At 34.4% G+C, this 17,411-nt stretch overlaps 3 protein-coding genes across 4 annotated transcripts; 1 reads left to right on the forward strand and 2 right to left on the reverse strand.

Annotated features, from left to right (window-relative positions):
- The first annotated feature begins 429 nt into the window (after positions 1-429).
- LOC107632806 (citrate synthase, glyoxysomal) lies at positions 430-4,486 on the forward strand. The gene is made up of 14 exons (XM_088500780.1): positions 430-887; positions 1,032-1,212; positions 1,392-1,477; positions 1,560-1,664; positions 1,772-1,834; positions 2,057-2,166; positions 2,366-2,485; positions 2,634-2,709; positions 2,812-2,885; positions 2,979-3,099; positions 3,343-3,440; positions 3,539-3,662; positions 3,920-4,051; positions 4,164-4,486. Exons 1-13 carry the CDS (start codon positions 630-632, stop codon positions 4,049-4,051), a joined length of 1,548 nt encoding a protein of 515 aa, XP_088356906.1. The 5' UTR covers positions 430-629; the 3' UTR covers positions 4,164-4,486.
- Positions 4,487-5,489: 1,003 nt separating this feature from the next.
- Positions 5,490-8,106, reverse strand: LOC107632897 (transcription elongation factor B polypeptide). The gene is made up of 8 exons (XM_016336560.3): positions 7,817-8,106; positions 7,106-7,301; positions 6,881-7,018; positions 6,669-6,747; positions 6,386-6,454; positions 6,217-6,289; positions 5,989-6,045; positions 5,490-5,773 (listed from the first exon to the last, which is right to left on the reverse strand). The coding sequence occupies exons 2-8, from the start codon at positions 7,292-7,294 to the stop codon at positions 5,689-5,691; spliced, it is 690 nt and encodes a 229-aa protein (XP_016192046.2). The 5' UTR covers positions 7,295-7,301; positions 7,817-8,106; the 3' UTR covers positions 5,490-5,688.
- Positions 8,107-8,459: 353 nt separating this feature from the next.
- Positions 8,460-12,805, reverse strand: LOC107632975 (Amidase family protein). 2 transcript variants are annotated; one of them, XR_015902152.1, is made up of 11 exons: positions 12,128-12,800; positions 11,360-11,671; positions 11,002-11,181; positions 10,800-10,894; positions 10,584-10,659; positions 10,365-10,442; positions 10,045-10,138; positions 9,904-9,953; positions 9,562-9,675; positions 8,947-9,132; positions 8,460-8,829 (listed from the first exon to the last, which is right to left on the reverse strand). XR_015902152.1 is itself a non-coding variant. In XM_088500781.1 (10 exons), exons 1-10 carry the CDS (start codon positions 12,659-12,661, stop codon positions 9,040-9,042), a joined length of 1,626 nt encoding a protein of 541 aa, XP_088356907.1. In that variant the 5' UTR covers positions 12,662-12,805; the 3' UTR covers positions 8,853-9,039. The 2 variants fall into 2 exon arrangements, 1 of the variants encoding a protein (XP_088356907.1); XM_088500781.1 differs by lacking the exon at positions 8,460-8,829 and having other exon boundaries at positions 8,853-9,132; positions 12,128-12,805.
- Positions 12,806-17,411: the final 4,606 nt, after the last annotated feature.

A 17,411-nucleotide genomic window follows, 5' to 3' on the forward strand; every position in this document is an offset into this window, starting at 1 on the left:
GAAAAGAAGAAGAAACAAAAATAAAACGCACCAGCACGTATATACATGCTATGTATAATAAAAATATTTTTTGTTAAATTTAGACAAATTTAATTAGACTTGATTGTCAAATGTATAGGAACTCTTATTTATATATTCGTATTATAGTTGTAATTTTTTCACAACACTTGAAGGGAACCAGAGAATCAAATGAAACCATGGTTCAAAAGTCAAAACCATGTCATTTTGGTGAGAAATGAGAATCATGCACTACCATCAGCTATTCAACAATAAAACCAGAATTCAATACTTTTAACAGCAAGTGATAAACTGCGAAGTGGAGTTTAAATGTTTAATAACTATTAATAATTACTAGATTCTTAAAATTTCCTCCATTATACACATTGTATAAATATTTCATTGGCTCTTCATACTTTTCTTATTATAACCCCAAAAATTGGAACAGATATAGTAACATGCGGCATGACAAAAATGATCCATATGCCATGGCACACTCTTCTACGTAACTCTCAATCCAATCATCATCTTCTTCGTATTTTTATTCTTCCTTCCACACTCTTCTCTTCTCACCCAATCCTCTCTCTCTCTCTCATCATTTTTTTGCTTGCACTTCACAAAATTCGATACTAATGTCTGCCACCACCTTCACCTCCGAATCATCGCATGTCCACGTGGCACGTGACCGTTTGGCCACTCTCACCGCTCACCTCCTTCCTTCCTCTGACTCTACCGCCTCCGAGGACCTTCTCCAGCCACTCCAGCTGTCTGCTCCGGCAACGGCGACGAGCCTGAAGGGGACACTGACGGTGGTGGACGAGAGGACTGGTAAGAAGTACTATATTCAGGTGTCTCCCGAAGGCGCCGTCAAAGCCACCGACTTCAAGAAGGTACCATTATCCCTGCAATCAAAACTCCGATTTTGAACAAGTGTTAGTAACCATGGCTAATTCTCCCGCCAAAACTGAGAACGAAGGAGGAATTGGAAGTTGTTTTTGTAATATTAATTAAATTATTTATTTATTTAATTGCAGATATCGGTTGGAAAGAATGACAAGGGATTGAAACTTTATGACCCTGGCTATTTGAACACTGCACCTGTTAGATCAACTATTTCTTATATTGATGGTGATGAAGGAATCCTTAGATATAGAGGCTATCCTATTGAGGAATTGGCACAGAAAAGCACATACATGGAAGTAGCCTACCTCATAAGTAAGTTTGAGATCCAGCCAACTGTGTAGAGTAATTTGAGATGTGTAACTGATTTTTATCCGGTTATGGAGTTTTCCTAAGTTGCAATAGTATCCGTATAGTATTATTCACTGTATTATTCATGAAAACTTTTTTCGTCAAATTTATTTCTCTCATAAGGTTGATTCATGTGTCTGTAGTGTATGGAAATTTACCTTCTGAAAATCAGTTATTGGATTGGGAGTTCGCTGTATCTCAGCATTCAGCTGTACCACAGGGAGTTTTGGTGAGCCTTCTGGTTTTTCTATTAATGCAAGATTCTAGATTTTTAGATTTGTAAACAACTGATTTCTCTTTTGTTTTTGTAGGATATCATACACTCAATGCCACATGATGCTCATCCTATGGGTGTGCTTGTTAATGCCATGAGTGCTCTATCTGTTCATCATCCTGATGCTAATCCTGCACTCAGAGTAAGTAAAAGGAAACAAAAACAGTTTCCCAACTTTTCAGCTTTTCAACATTTTTTCATCTAGCTCTGATCATTTCTTTTAAAACCCTTTATCATACTTCAATGCAGGGTCTTGATGTTTACAACTCAAAGCAAGTCAGAGATAAACAAATAGCTCGGATTATCGGAAAGGTTTGGTCACTCCATTCTCTCTATTTTTTTGTCAGTATCTGTGGTTTGTAGCTTTTACTTATGTGTGCTGAATTAGTTATTGATTTATTCTGAATGCTACCTGCCCTGGCTAAGTTTGTTTCCTCTGAAGTTCTTGTGTAGCATTCATGTAATTCTATACTTATTATTTGGAATTTATCTTATTACCTCTTTGGCAATATCATTTTCCCTTTCTCAATGCAGATAACAACAATTGCTGCAGCAATTTATCTCAGAATGGCAGGACGGCCACCTGTGCTTCCATCCAATCAACTTTCTTACACAGAGAACTTCCTATACATGCTTGATTCTCTGTATGTCTAACTGTTGTTTCTGTCAGAGGAACTGCGTTATTTTCGGTTTATTTTCCTTTGTGATCTCATTATTTAAACAGGATTGTCATTTATTCTTGATGATAGAATGGTAGTAACATACTAGCTGATTTTTGTTATGCTGAAGCTATATCAGCATCGGGTATGACTGAAATAAAATGTTCAATGTGTTTAACTTCAGAGGCAACCGCTCATATAAACCGAATCCCCGGCTAAGTCGTGCACTGGATATTATTTTCATCCTGCATGCTGAACATGAAATGAATTGTTCCACATCCGCTGTTCGGCATCTTGCATCAAGGTAGACATATTCCTACTTCAGCTGATATTCTTGCTATTACACCATATCGAACGAGCTTTCACACTGGATAGAACTTTTTCTGAATAGTGATCTTTCAGCAAAAGAAATCATTCTGTTCTAGATTGCTTAATGGTTACCTTATTTGCAGTGGTGTTGATGTATACACTGCTGTTGCTGGTGCTGTTGGAGCTCTATACGGACCTCTCCATGGTGGAGCTAATGAGGTAATATAACATTGATGAGATTCCATGATCATTTTTATTTAGCATGTTTCTTATTTGGGAAAAAAAATGAGGTTGTGATATATGAATTGACATTTGATGCAGGCTGTTCTTAAAATGCTGAGTGAAATTGGAACTGTTGACAAAATTCCAGAGTTCATTGATGGTGTTAAAGCAAAGTGTGTATTATTATTAGTATTATTTTAAAGATCTTCTTTTTCTTGTATAACTTTTGTGCCTTCTACTTTGTGTTTTGGATGCTATTTCTCCAGGAAGCGAAAGCTTAGTGGTTTCGGACATCGTGTTTACAAAAACTATGATCCCAGAGCAAAGGTCCTAAAGAGACTAGCAGAGGAAGTGTTTTCCATTGTTGGCCGGGATCCTCTTATTGAGGTGTTCATCTTTTAATATCTTACTCCATCTATTTGCCGTCTATTTTATTATTCTTTGAGTAGGAGATGGTTTGATCAGGGGTATTAATACAATATCAAATTCTACATTTCGAAGATTTTGCTGCAAACTATTCTAGCTGTTTTGTATCTGTATCTGAATGTTATTCAAATTTAAAGCACTTCAAAAGGTTTCAATCTAAAATCAAAACTTATTAATACAATATACAATTTTTTGATTGTGCAGGTTGCAGTTGCCTTGGAGAAGGTTGCACTATCTGATGAATTTTTCATCAGAAGAAAGCTATATCCAAACGTTGACTTCTACTCTGGACTAATTTATAGGTAAAGCTCACCAGGTTTTTCTTTCTAGGGAGCATAAGATAAGGTTATCCCTCCTAATATATGTTACTAGGCTTTAGCTAATGCCTTTATGTGATCAGGGCCATGGGGTTTCCACCTGAGTACTTTACTATTTTATTTGCTATCCCTCGAATGGCTGGTTACTTGGCGCATTGGCGAGAGTCTTTGGATGATCCTGATACGAAGATTATGAGGCCTCAACAGGTTGTTTACTTTCTTCAACTCATTTCTTCAGTTATGGTTTTCTTAGACATTTGAGATATTTAAAATATAGCACAACCATGGTTGAGGGTAAGAATCAAATTGGCCTAGTTGTTAGTATCCCATTAGTATATGAATTAGTTTCTTCTACGTTTTTCTATCATCTCTGATTACCAGTACTAACAGTGATATCTGTTGTGGATGATTTTGGATTGCCCCTAGTGTTCTCCTAATGTCACCTTAATCTATTTCATGTCCAGGTTTATGTTGGGGAATGGCTGAGGCATTATGCACCAATCAAAGAAAGAACAGAATCAAGTAACACTGACAAGCTTGGCCAGTTGACCGTATCGAATGCCTCAAAGCGGCGGCTCGCTGGAACTGGGATATAGGTAATATATATAGTTTTGCTAATGACATTGCCAATATATGATTTTCACTCCCTTTGTTCCAATATATGTCTGTTAAGTTCTAAGAAAGTATGTTTTATTGTTTTCTGTACAGTTATATTTAAAACAGAGGGAGTAATTCTTAAAGGTTCCAAAGTCTTTTATGGCTTATATTGCCTAAGTTTTACTATGGCTAAAGCAGAATGAGGCAAGAGACCTCAGGAGGATGTATCTTCATAAATAATGCGGCCAGTTTTGTATTCTATTCTAGTAGCAGAATAATGATAGCAGGATTTGCAGTTCCAGAGGGATCAATCAATATATGCCAAGTAACATTTGTGGATGGAATGAAATCAAACTCGTTAATATTCTTGGTTTTGTGATCATTTTATTTTACATTATTGGTGATATAAAGAAGTTCCATTGGATTTTATTTTATTTACTTTTTCATTTATTATATCCTACTAGATTTGCCATTTTTTCCTAATTAGTGCCTTTATAGAATTTGTCTAAGACACTTGAGCAATAAATAAATAATAGTAAAAAGATAAATCCTTTAATTTTTTGAATGCATTTCACAAATGCTTAAGACGCTTGTTAGTATTTTGTTTTCATTTTATCATTTAATTTCTCTCAACTCCACTTCGATATATTTTAGGAACAAAATAATTTGGACACAAGACAAGTACCTCAAGTAGTTCCCTATATCTATTCTATAGATGTATATATATATAGAGATATTTATGCGTGTCATATGACAAATGTGATGACTGATGAGGCCGATTCAATGACTTCAGGCAACAGAAACATGTTTACATTAAAAAAAAAAAAAAAAGAGTCGAATTTAGGGATTACATGCTGATTAAGATATGTTTAAGCATCACGTAAGTCACAAAAACATTTATATTTTCTTGAGGGTGTCCAAGTCTTCAACACTTCCAAGAGTGCAACAGCAATAACGTGGTTGTTGGATACTTGATGAAATGAAATGGTATAACCTAGTTATTCAAAAAGTCAATACTAAACCCTTATACCAGATATTCCTGACAGGACAATATTGGTAACATTTCAAATAACTTTCTTAAACATTTTCACTTTCATTCAATGTGCTTTAAGCACATAACTTTTCTCTCATACACATCAAGGAACTCACCTGTCTAAGGCAGAGTCATTGCATGCCATGCCTTCAGCATGAAAGAGAAGGATCGCATATATGATGAGTTCATGTAACATCCATTGTGTCCTTCCTTCCGTTTCTTTTTATCAGTCACTTTCACTTTTTGGTACAATAATGTATCTGGATACAAAAAGTGTACATCATTGAATAAATGTATACGATACAAATTGGTTACACAAACTTTCTGCCCATGATATTCTTATGCATCTCCCTTCATAAGTAAATATTTTTTTCCATTTGTTTTGCAGCTAGATCATAAACTCATTCGGTATGAAGATGCTAATTTCATTTATGTAAGAAACACATTACATCAACTACCATGCATGCCTCGATGCAACTTATGCAATAAATACAACAAAGAAAAGTAAGCCATTTTTCTTAGCGTTAAGATAGCTGAAACTAACATTACAGTTTAAAAGCAAATAATGATCCATAGCATTGCCATCTCTCACATAATTTGCTCCTAAAACATCCTTCTGATGGATTTGGGATCTTTTGATGTTGAACCAATTCCAGAAGTACTTCCAGTCCTTATAATGCTTGTTGAACTGCAGAACAACAAGCAATGGAAGATTGTTTAGAAAAATAAAAGGAGAACAAAAAAAGGGAGTGAGGATTGAGATAATTATTTTGGAAGCAATAACTAAACTGTTAGCTCCTGTAAAAGTATTACAAACACTACAAATTGGGTAGATGTATAGCCAAAAAACAAAGAAAAATGCTTAGAAAAAGTTTCTAACCAAAAAGTTGCTGTCATATATACCTACTAGTCCTCTGGAAAGTATTCTTCTTCATCACTGCAAGATTTTTCATCTCATGACTGTAAAAGAAGAAAAGACAAAGGGGTCAATATTTATAAGATAAAATTGTACAACAAAACAACCATAATTATATTACTAATTTATTTTGCCCAACTTATGATCATTGATATGACCAAAAGAAATTATTATAAACCTTAAGGCCCCTGCTTCCATCCAGCATTATAAGTTACCTCTTTAGAAATTCTATCTTTGATTTCTTCATTATGTTGCTCTTCAAATTTGACACATTGTAACCTGGTCCATCTACAACAGATCCTCAAAGATTAAACAACATTTAAAAGTGCAACCTGATGAAACATAAATAAAATATAAAGCACAATAGTAGACTGAACTAGTTACCTCCCCAGAATCTTTTTTTACTTGAAGGAGGAGTTTTAGTGCACAGCTGTACTTGCCTACTCTGTTTTTCTACAGAATTCCAATACATTGTTCATCAAGCTAACAGTTAACATGTATGTTTATCAAGTTATATTAGCATTTTGTTTGGATAAAACAAACATGTATGTTAAAAGGTTGAGAAAGATTCAAATCAGGTAGACAAAAGGATATTCACGTTCAGCAAAGCAGGAAAGGCAAGGAAAACTAAAACAAGTAGCCAATAATGCACACACTAGGAACATACTTGCATCTTCTTTCTTGTACAGATTCCTGATTCGATTAGATACTTCCTTCTCAGCCTCGGCTATTTCTTTCTGTTTTGCCTGCAGAGAGTTAACGTAGTGAGCGCGGCTAACAATTTTTATTGAATACACCCCATTCGTCTAAAATATAACCGAGTCGAACCAAAAAGAATTATGATAAAGAAATCAAAGAATGACCAAGTAAAAAATTCACCTCGTACAACTGCTTCCATTTAAATGACACTTTCTTTTCTCTCATCCTCCTCATTACTTCCTTGGAGCAATTTGACCCGTACTGCTTTTCAAAGAATCCTTTCCATAACTTATCAGTCACCGGACTCAAATCAGCTCCCTGCATAGCATATTGGGAAATTAGACAAACCATTTCACCTGGTGATAGCTCCATACATAGTTGACAAAAACGAGAACCTTAACTTACTTCGCTTGCCTTCTCCACATGCATCAACTGATCAACCGTGCAGTGTGGCAAAATTCGCTCGAGCAGGTGTAGATCGACACAACCAACATTTCCAAGGTATCTTATATTATCTATTATTTTCTGAACACAGAGATCAACCAGGGATGGAAGTTTCCGCGCAGGTAATTGAACTTCGCCTTTTCTCATCATAATGACACTGATAACCAAGAAAAGAAGAAGACTATAAGCATTCAAACTAATCATGAAAACCAATAGAAACTAACCTCTCATGTTCTCTTCCTCATATAACATCCTTCTCTTCTTGTTAATGAAAATTTACTTCTATTAGAAAAATATTGTAGATTCATATATACATGCATAGAATTGGATTCTCTCAATTGAAAAACTCACTTGATGACGTCAAAGATAAATTTTCAAGACAGAAACAAAGATGAGAACTGAATACGGTTCCATTAAGAAATTCACATTTACTATTAATTCATATCATTAAGAAACAGATGATCCGTGGAATTATTCATACTTCCACAATTTTGGCTAATAAATCAGTGGGAAAAATAAAAAGAGAGAGAATTGTTATTTCCTTCTCCATTTTTTTTTAATACAATTTTCGAAAGAACATTAATTAACAAGGATGGATCACAGATAAAGTAGATCATCAAAAACAGGATTCCAATTCATGAAAGATACAACGAGATTTGGCTAAATGCTTACATAATCGATCGAATCTAGACGCGATCCGAACGAAGGTGGATCAACGAATAAGGTACGGGAACCTCGTCGCCAAATCGAAGGACGAACGAGGAGGGAGAGAAAGAGAGGAATCGGAACACGCAGAGAGGAAGATTCCAGGGAGCGTGAACTCACGCGGTGTTTTGGGTGAGCTGAGGATGCTAACGTGCGCCGTTGGTGAGTCTTAACTCCTAACTCAAACGCACAAAAGGCACAGTTTATATTATAGTCTTTTAGATGAACTTTATTGGGATAAGGTTGGGTTTGGTTTGTTGGATACTCGTGATATGGGTAAGATTTCATTCAATTGTTGCATTAATTTTTAGATTTTCATTAAAGTATATTGAATGTAGGTCTTTTTTTCCTTCAATTATATAATTTGTGATAAAATTAGCTAATATGTGTATAAAATTATCGATTTAAAAGGTTTTTATAAAAAAAATATAATATTTAAATTTTTAATATATTTGTTATGTATTTATTAAAATAAAATAATTAATTTTTTTACTAATAATAATCTTAATATTATTATTAAAAGCACATATTAAATAAATCTTTTATGATAAGATAGATTCTTAATTTAAAACATTATGACATTATGTTACCCTAAAAAAACTTAGGTATCTACCAACTTCACCAATGGTGGTTACAAATTTTTCTCATTCAAGGCATAGTATCCAAGCAAATTTAAAAATAGGTAGAAATGAAGTTAACTTCATGTAAACTTGACAGTTAAAAGTTAAATAATTTGACAGATTTGATTTGACTAAATTGTTATCTAACCGCTCTTAATTATCAACTTCACATGAAGTTAACTGCACTGATTTTTACCTTAAAAATTTCTTAATACTTCTTAATACGAAGTAGTTACATTAACCAAATTTTTTGGAAAGTGCTAAACAACCATTTGCTTCTTTACACATAAATCAACCTAACACAGTTTTACATTGACCAAATTATAGCTGTTGGGGGTCTTTCATCAAAAACCAAAAATGCTGGTGACACCCCATTCACCATATCAAAAGCTAACTAAACGAATCTCGCATTGCTACTGTCAATCATATTCCTTAAGCTACTAATTTGAATCATTGAATGCCACCAGCATATAGTACTGAATTGCCTTAAAAAAAATACTTCAACCACCATATTGTCATGAATTAATGTAACTTTTTATGGATCACCGAAAGGTAGAAGGATCATTTATACTAGCTTGCAATGTCTTCAGCTATAATTGGTGGAACAAATCTGCAATTTTCAAGTGTCTGCTCAAAGATATGTCCCACTCTCAGAAGCTCTTCCTGCAAGACCATATAAAGGATGGGGATCCAATTATTCATTCACAAGAATAAAATTCGACTCATCTCTTTAGAACTGATAAAGCAAAGACACTGCAGTTTTTTTCTTATTGTCGGACAAGACCCAAGTCATACACACAAATTTCTTATTTGCAATTAGCTTTCTGGAAACATGTTGGATTTTATCTCAACAAAAATCATAAAAAACACAACTTTTAAAATGGTTTAAATACTTATGTCCCTTGATAATTGCATAGCAACAAGAAAACAATTCTGTTTTCCGTTAAGCTACATGTAGGAAACAATGAAAATGCATCAAATCATGATTCATGTCTATATGAAATGATGATTGATAACGGGAATAAAACTAAAGACAATATCCCTGATATCCATCAACAAGGAGTTGAGTGCAATAGATAGAAAAAGTCATACCTCACCAAATGCTGCACCAATCATTTGTAGACCAATAGGAAGCCCGGCAGTCCCACCCTCAACAAATCCACATGGCAAAACCAAGGCGGGTAGTCCAGCTAGGTTAACATTTACCTGTTGAGAGAGAGAGAGAGAGGGCCAAAGATTATGGTTAGTGACAGGTAAATGAATATTAAGTACCTAGAAATAGAAATTCAGACAATATCAAAGAGGATGAACTCTTAATTGGTGACTTTATTCCACTAGGCGATTCTTTTTCTCATACTAAGAATATTTTCCGGGTAAATGCTAACGTAATAAAAGTAAGAGACGGAAATCAAACAATAACATTGAAATGCTTACAGTCATGATGTCTCCCGCATACATGGCCAAGGGATCATTTTTCTTTTCACCTTAAAAGGTCACAAGCAAATAGACAATTAATAATGCAGGCAATGAAATGCAATCGTGACAAAGCAATAAGATGCAAATGTAGATGCTTACCAATTTTATAAGCAGGTGAAGGAGCTGCTGGTGAAATCAGGATGTCATTTTGATTGAGTGCTTCTGTAAAGCTATTCCTAATTATGGTTCTCACCTGTGAAAATATAGTCATAAATATTTTTTCAAAGATTCTAAACCGGCCTATGTAGATGAAATTTAGACATGAATGCAACAGGGAAAATAAATAAATAAATAAGAAAATCCATGAGCGTATCTATCATACCACGTATCCCTATTTCATTGCTTAGACTTTATAATACACAATGGGAAATGGACCAAATATAATAGTTATAGCAAAATGAATAATGCTTTAGCAGTACCTGCTGTGCACGTTTGTAATATGCATCATAGTAACCAGCCGAAAGGGCATATGTCCCCATCAAAATTCTCATTTTGACCTGAAATATGCATTTAAAATTCATAGCCAGCTTTTAAGAGCAACAATGAAAATTTTAGACCATCCCTTTCATAGACATATACAAAGCTGCCAAAAACCCGTAGATCACCAAATTTGAAATCTAGGGAGTAAAAGGATGTACCTCAGAACCAAATCCATTAGCTCGGGAACTTCCATAAAGAGAGTCAAGCTCATCAGCATAAACTTGGTTTCCATATCTAGATAATAGATTAGAAAAAGGAAAGGGGGGAGGAGCAGGTGTCAAACCCGACAAAACAAGAATAAAGAGCATAGAAGAAAACATTGTGGAATGCGTGTTTTTATCTCGGAGGGAGGCCATGGAGCATTTAGCTATCACCTGATACCATCGTAGCGAGACAAGTTGGAAGATGATTCAGATGAAGCAAGGATATAGTAGGCTGGCAACCCAAGGGAAAAGGATGGAAGTGAGACCTGTACATTTAAGAGCAAATGAATGAAACATACTAAAAATATAATTGTGCTAACATAAACTTATAAAGAAGCTATAGGTACGAACTAAGTAAAATGATGAGAAGGACCTCATTTACAGAGCATCCTAATTCCTCAAAATGGGAAGCAGCAGAATGAATTGCAGAAATTACTCCAGCATCAACACCGTCACCAATGGTTTCACGGATCAGACCAACTCTCAGACCCTTCAAGGGCTTACTTTCAAAGGAACTAGCAGAGACAAAATGAGACAGAAAGTTGGGCACATCCTGAGAAATAAATTTAGGAATCGGCTTAGTAACAAGAAATACATAAATAAACACTTGTAATGATTTTGGCAACTGCCCATCTTATAGACAAATTATGCCAATACCTTTGACAACTTCAGCTAACAACAGGAGATTAGATGGGCTATAACAATTATACCAAATATAAAAGAACTCTTACTTGATTACTTGAGGTGGCATCAAATCTATCATGACCAGCAATTGCATGAAGGAGAATCCCGGCATCAGCGACTGATGAACCAAAGCAACCAATAGTATCAAGTGAAGACGCATACGCCATAAGTCCAAATCTTGAGACACGCCCATAAGTTGGCTTCAAACCTACAACACCGCAAAAAGATGCTGGCTGTCTCACGCTTCCACCAGTATCACTTCCCAGTGATACCACACACTGCCTGGCAGAAACTGCAGCTGCCGATCCTCCTGATGATCCTCCTGGCACCCTAGAAAGATCCCATGGATTGGCTGTGACCTATTGAATGAACATACGCATCACCTGAGTAAACCAATCCCAGTTATAAATGGGCCATAGCAAGAACACTAGAATCCAGACAACATAAAGCTTAGCCAAATTACACCACATCCATGAGTACCAGCAATGCAACCATGGTCTTAGACCCATGGTCTCAATTCGGAAACCTCAACAATAAAATTGAGCTTAATTTCTATCTGCAGTGAAGTTTATACTCACTATCTCAAAATGAAACTAAAAAGAAAATGGTTGAGAAAAAGTTACACAATTCATTTCACCCAAATTGGAACATAGAAAGAACAGACATAGACTTAAATCCGCACAATTAAAACAAAATGCAATGCAATACAATACCATATAATTAAGTATGCTCAGCATGAAATTAACTATAAGCTAGTTATAGAAATAACAGAATCGCAAATACTTGAAATTAAACATTAAAGAAAATTGAAGAACCTGAAATGCAGAACCTTCAGTGGTGCTACCCATACCGAACTCATCTAGATTGGTCTTTCCAACAACAATGGCGCCAAGCTCCTTCGCCCTCTTTACGGCGGTTGCGTCGAACGGCGGCCGGTACCCTTCGAGAATGCGTGACCCGCCGGTGGACGGCATATCAGCAGTACAAATGTTGTCCTTGACGGCCACCAGCACTCCGGCGAGGGGACCAACATCCTCGCCGGCGGCGATGCGGCGGTCGAGTGAGTCGGCTTGAGCTAGGAGGTCGGAGGGGTCAGGGAGGTGGAGGAAGGAGCGGAGGTGAGGCTCGGTGAGGTTGAGACGGTGGAGGTGGGAGCGGAGGAGGTCGGCGGCGGAGAATTGGCGGGAGAGGAGAGAGTGGCGAGTGGAGAGGATTTGGGAGTAGGGTGGAGGTGGTGAGGTACACGTGGCGGGTTGTGATTGGTTTAGGGTGATAGAGGCGTTGGTGGAGAATGGAAGGAAGCGAGGGAGGCGAGAAAGTGGACGTGGGGTTTGGAGTGTCAATATCATCTTTCTCCCTTTCTTGTTCGACCCAAGACTTCAGAGTGAACAGGATAACAAAGGATGGGGCAAATGTCACCAACTCTTATTTTTCTCCTTAAAATTGTTTTTTTCTTCACTAGCTCATTTGTTATTGTAATAATACTTGAGAGAAGTTCAATGTTAGTAAAATTTATTATTTTTAATCAGTATTTTTAGCTACAGTCATGTTACACAAGTCTTTTTTATTTATAAGTCTTACAAGTTAGACCAAACTCAATAGAAACTACACTCACTTAGGGCTGTTATCGGTTCGGTTTAGTTCGGTTTTGGACCAAAAACCAACCGAACCGATATGTTCGGTTCCTATAGACACACAACCGTTCGGTTTACTATTTTTACAACAATCGAACCGAACCGAACCGAACTAACAGCGGTTTGGTTCGGTCGGTTTTTTCGATTTTTAATTTCTAATGAGCAAAATATGAATCACAATAATTAGAGGTTTAAAATAGTCAATAAACTGAAATAATAAGAGTAAAACATTGAAATGGTTAGGGGTTAGGGATTTTTGTTGTTAGGTTAAAGGTTAAAATGGTTAAAACATTGAAATGGATGCATATCTTCGGTTCGGTTTGGTTCGGTTCGGTTTCTATTGAGCCAACCGAAAAACGAACCGAACCGATCGGTTTTGTCAGAAAAAAATAAAAAAAAACCAATTTTTTCGGTTTTTAAATCAATTGTTGTAATTTTCGGTTCGGTTTGCGATAATTTTTGGTCCGGTTCGATAACTTACACCCCTACACTCACCCACAAAAGCGTGTTAACACGCGCATCACGTTTCCAAAGCGCTCCCTCACCATTAAAAACGACTCTTCTTCTTCTTCCTCGATAAAAATCATAACTGGCATTTTTTCTTCGCGTTTCTCCTCCTCCTCCTCTTCTTCCTCCTCCTTCTTCTTTTTCATTGTGTTTCTCCTCCTTTTTCTTCACGTGTTTCATCTTCATCATCGTGTTTCTCCTCCTTCTTCTTTTGATTTTGCAACATTATGTATTTTTTCTTCTTTATTTGATTTTTTCCTTCAAAAAAGAATTATGAGAATATGAAATAAAAAGATGAAGAAGAACAGCAGAAAATGAGGAGGAGGAAGATGAAGAGTTCTAAATTATGCAGAACTTATCAGAATAAAAATACACCCAAATATCTTCGTGCTACATCTAAATATCTTCGTTTTACACCCAAAATTGCTGCAAATACAGAAATGAGTTATGTTACATGTACACTAAAATCAATCACCAAAGTCAGCCACCAGTATAAAATACATACTGGAATACAAATAATACATTGAAAATAAATTAAAGCACACATATATTTATACACAAATACATTGGTGGTTGATTTTAGTGTATAAATAGCATTTTTGTACAGAAAAATATTTCCTCTAATACTACATTTTTTCTTCTTCTTTTCCTTATTTCTTTCTTTCTTTTAATTAAATGAATGTAAGTTCATCTTCTTTCAAGTAATTTTGCAGTATTATGTGTTTCTTCTTCTCCTTTGTTTGAACAAGAAGAAATTTGAGAAGGTAAAACAAAAAGAAAAAGATGAATAAGAAAAAGAAGAAGAAGAATATGGTGATAATGATGAAAAAAAAAAAAGAACCAGCAGAAGATGAGGAGGAGGAGGAAGAAGAAGAGTTCTGAATTATGCAGAACTTATCAGAATAAAAATACACCAAAAATTCCTTAAAATACACCCAAATATCTTCGTTTTACACCCAAATTTGCTGCAAATACAGAAATAAGATATGCTACGTGTACACTAAAATCAGCCACTAAAGTCAGCCATGAGTATAAAATACATATTGGAATACAAATATACATTGAAAATAAATTAAACCACACATGTATTTATACACAAATACATTGGTGGCTGATTTTAGTGGTTGATTTTAGTGTACAAATAGGATTTTTGTACAGAAAAATATTTCCTCTAATTCTGTATTTTTTTCTTCTTCTTTTCCTTATTTCTTTCTTTCTTTTAGTTAAATGAATGTAAGTTTATCATTTTTCAAGTAATTTTGGAGCATTATGTGTTTCTTCTTCTTTGTTTGATTTTTTGTTTTTATTCTTGTTAAGAGAGTAAAACAAGAAGAAACTTGAGAAGGTAAAACAAAAAGGAAAAGATGAATAAGAAATAAAGAAGAAGAAGATGGTGATGATGATGAAAAAAATAAGCAGCAGAAAATGAGGAGGAGGAAAAGAAAGAGTTCTAAATTATGCAGAACTTATCAGAATAAAACTACACCCAAAATTTATTAAAATACACCCAAATATCTTCATTTTACACCCAAATTTGGTGCAAATACAGAAATGAGTTATGCTACGTGTATACTAAAATTAGCCACCAAAATCAGCCACGAGTATAAAATACATACTGGAATACAAATATACATTGAAAATAAATTAAACTACACATGTATTTATACACAAATATATTGGTGGTTGATTTTAGTAGCTGATTTTAGTGTACAAATAGCATTTTTGTACAGAAAAATATTTTCTCTAATACTACATTTTTTTCTTCTGAATTAAACCACACCTCAGCCACTTGATTGGATTCAAAACAATAAAAGGAGGAGAAGACTTGTAAAGACTTGTATGAAAAAAATACTTGTATGTGGAGAACAAACTACTCATTACCATAGAGGGCTGCAAAATACACCAAAAATACACCATATTAAAACAAGCATAAACTATAGAATGTAAATAGAACTATAAAACCATCATAAAAAATAACAAAAATCAGATTCATAAATCATCATTAAACAGAAACTAAAACAATTCAACTAAAAGAATAAAACAATTTACCCTCAGTGAGATGAAAAGTCATAAACTGTAAATACACCTAAACTTTCCTAAAATACACCCAAATATTCATGATTTACCTGAACATCTGATATAAAATGCAGAAAATTCATCAGAACTAGTACATTAGATTCAATTCAAACAAGGAATAATAAACAGAAAATTTCACAGACAAGGTTCACGCATTATTCAACTACACAATTATAAACTACTAAATGGATTCAAATTCAAATTCAATTATTAACTGAAATTAAACCACACCTCAGGAACTTCATTGGATTCAAATTCAAAATCCACTCCGCTCTGGTTCAGCTGATAATCTGAAGTTGAATCATTCATTATCTTCAAAACAATTTCAAAGCTTAATTTCAAAAACAATGGAAAACGAGAAAAACGAAGAGAACAGAGAGTGAAACTTACGTAAACGGCGAAAGAGAAGGGAGAGAGAAACGCACGAAAGAGATCAAAGAGAGAAGACAAGAAAACGCAGAAGGAATTCAAAAAAGGAAACGAAATCTTTTCAAAAAAGGAAGTTATATATTTGCGCGTTGATTGATTGAAAAATCTGTTAAGGAGGCGCGTGAAACATAAGAGGTTAGGGATTTTCAGGACTTGTGTAACTTGTATAGTGAAAGGAAAAGTATATGGAACCAAGAGGTTACCAGCCAAAAACTAAACAAAACCACATTAATTTATATTAATTATTAATTTTAAATTTTTTAAATTCAAAATTTAAAAAATTCAAAATTGATTAAGTAAACCTAATTAAAACCTATAAAAACCTTCCTCTTCTCTCTCACATTAACCTACCTACATCTAACAATCACACACACCGACCTCTCTCTCTCACCAATGCTGTTGGAAGCGCCGGCGACTTCCATGCTCTCCGCGACGCCCTCAACAAGCGCATCCAAGACAACTGCTTCAACACGAAGTCCACCTCCCGTTTGTTATTCTTGTTTTTTTTTTTGGTTAATTTTCAATCTCTTTTTCAATGTTTTTTCCTCTGTTTCTTTTTTTTTTTTTTTTGCTTTTCCGAAGGGAATAGCAGTACTGCATCAGAAAATAGAAGCCTATTATTTCATACAAGATCCATGAAACTAGTTTTTATTATTATTAAGCGGCAGCAACTGCCCCTATGGTATGAAAGGAGTAGCCTCGTGCCTTGTTTGGCTAGCCAGATTGTGTTTGCTCCTTGTTCCTCAAAGCTTTCATGGAAGAAGAAATGTTCCTTTTCTTATCTTTTGCTTCATCTCAATTACAGAAATATAAAAAAAAAATTTATTTAATATGAAAAAAAAACATCTTAATACTTAACAAAAGAAATATTCAGTTATATTTTAGCAAAAATAATTAAATATCTATAAAATTTTAAAAAAAATTATGAAATTCTTAAAGAAATAGAAACATTCACATTTGTAATACAAAAAAAATCGAAAAATATATAAAAGAACATCCATTTAGTATGAAAAAGAAACATTCTGATACTTCGCAGAAGAAACATCCATATATATTAACTCGTAAAGATATTGAATTCACCCAGAGATATTTGGCTGGTTTTTGGCTAATACCCTTTTGGTTCCCTAGCATTGTTCATAGTGAAAAGGCTTGTACGTGAAAATTAATCCTTTTAGTTATTAATTTTATTTTTTTAGTTTAGTAATTTAATATATTTTTAGCCTAAAAAAAATTGATTGACTCTCTAATATTTCTCATATTATAAAATTTATATAGATATAGATATTTTTTAATTGAAACTAGAAGTAAAAGTAAGTTTAGTAAATTAAGTTTAATCAACTCAAAAAATTAAATTCAACTTATAATTTTATTCATTAGCAATTGAATCTCATCGTAAAATTTAAACTTAACACACACAAATCATGGCAGATTTTTTTTTTTTTTTGTGTCTAAA

This window comes from Arachis ipaensis, chromosome B1, assembly GCF_059453495.1.
Source record: "Arachis ipaensis isolate K30076 ecotype BB chromosome B1, ASM5945349v1, whole genome shotgun sequence".
In the NCBI taxonomy this organism is placed as follows: domain Eukaryota; kingdom Viridiplantae; phylum Streptophyta; class Magnoliopsida; order Fabales; family Fabaceae; genus Arachis; species Arachis ipaensis.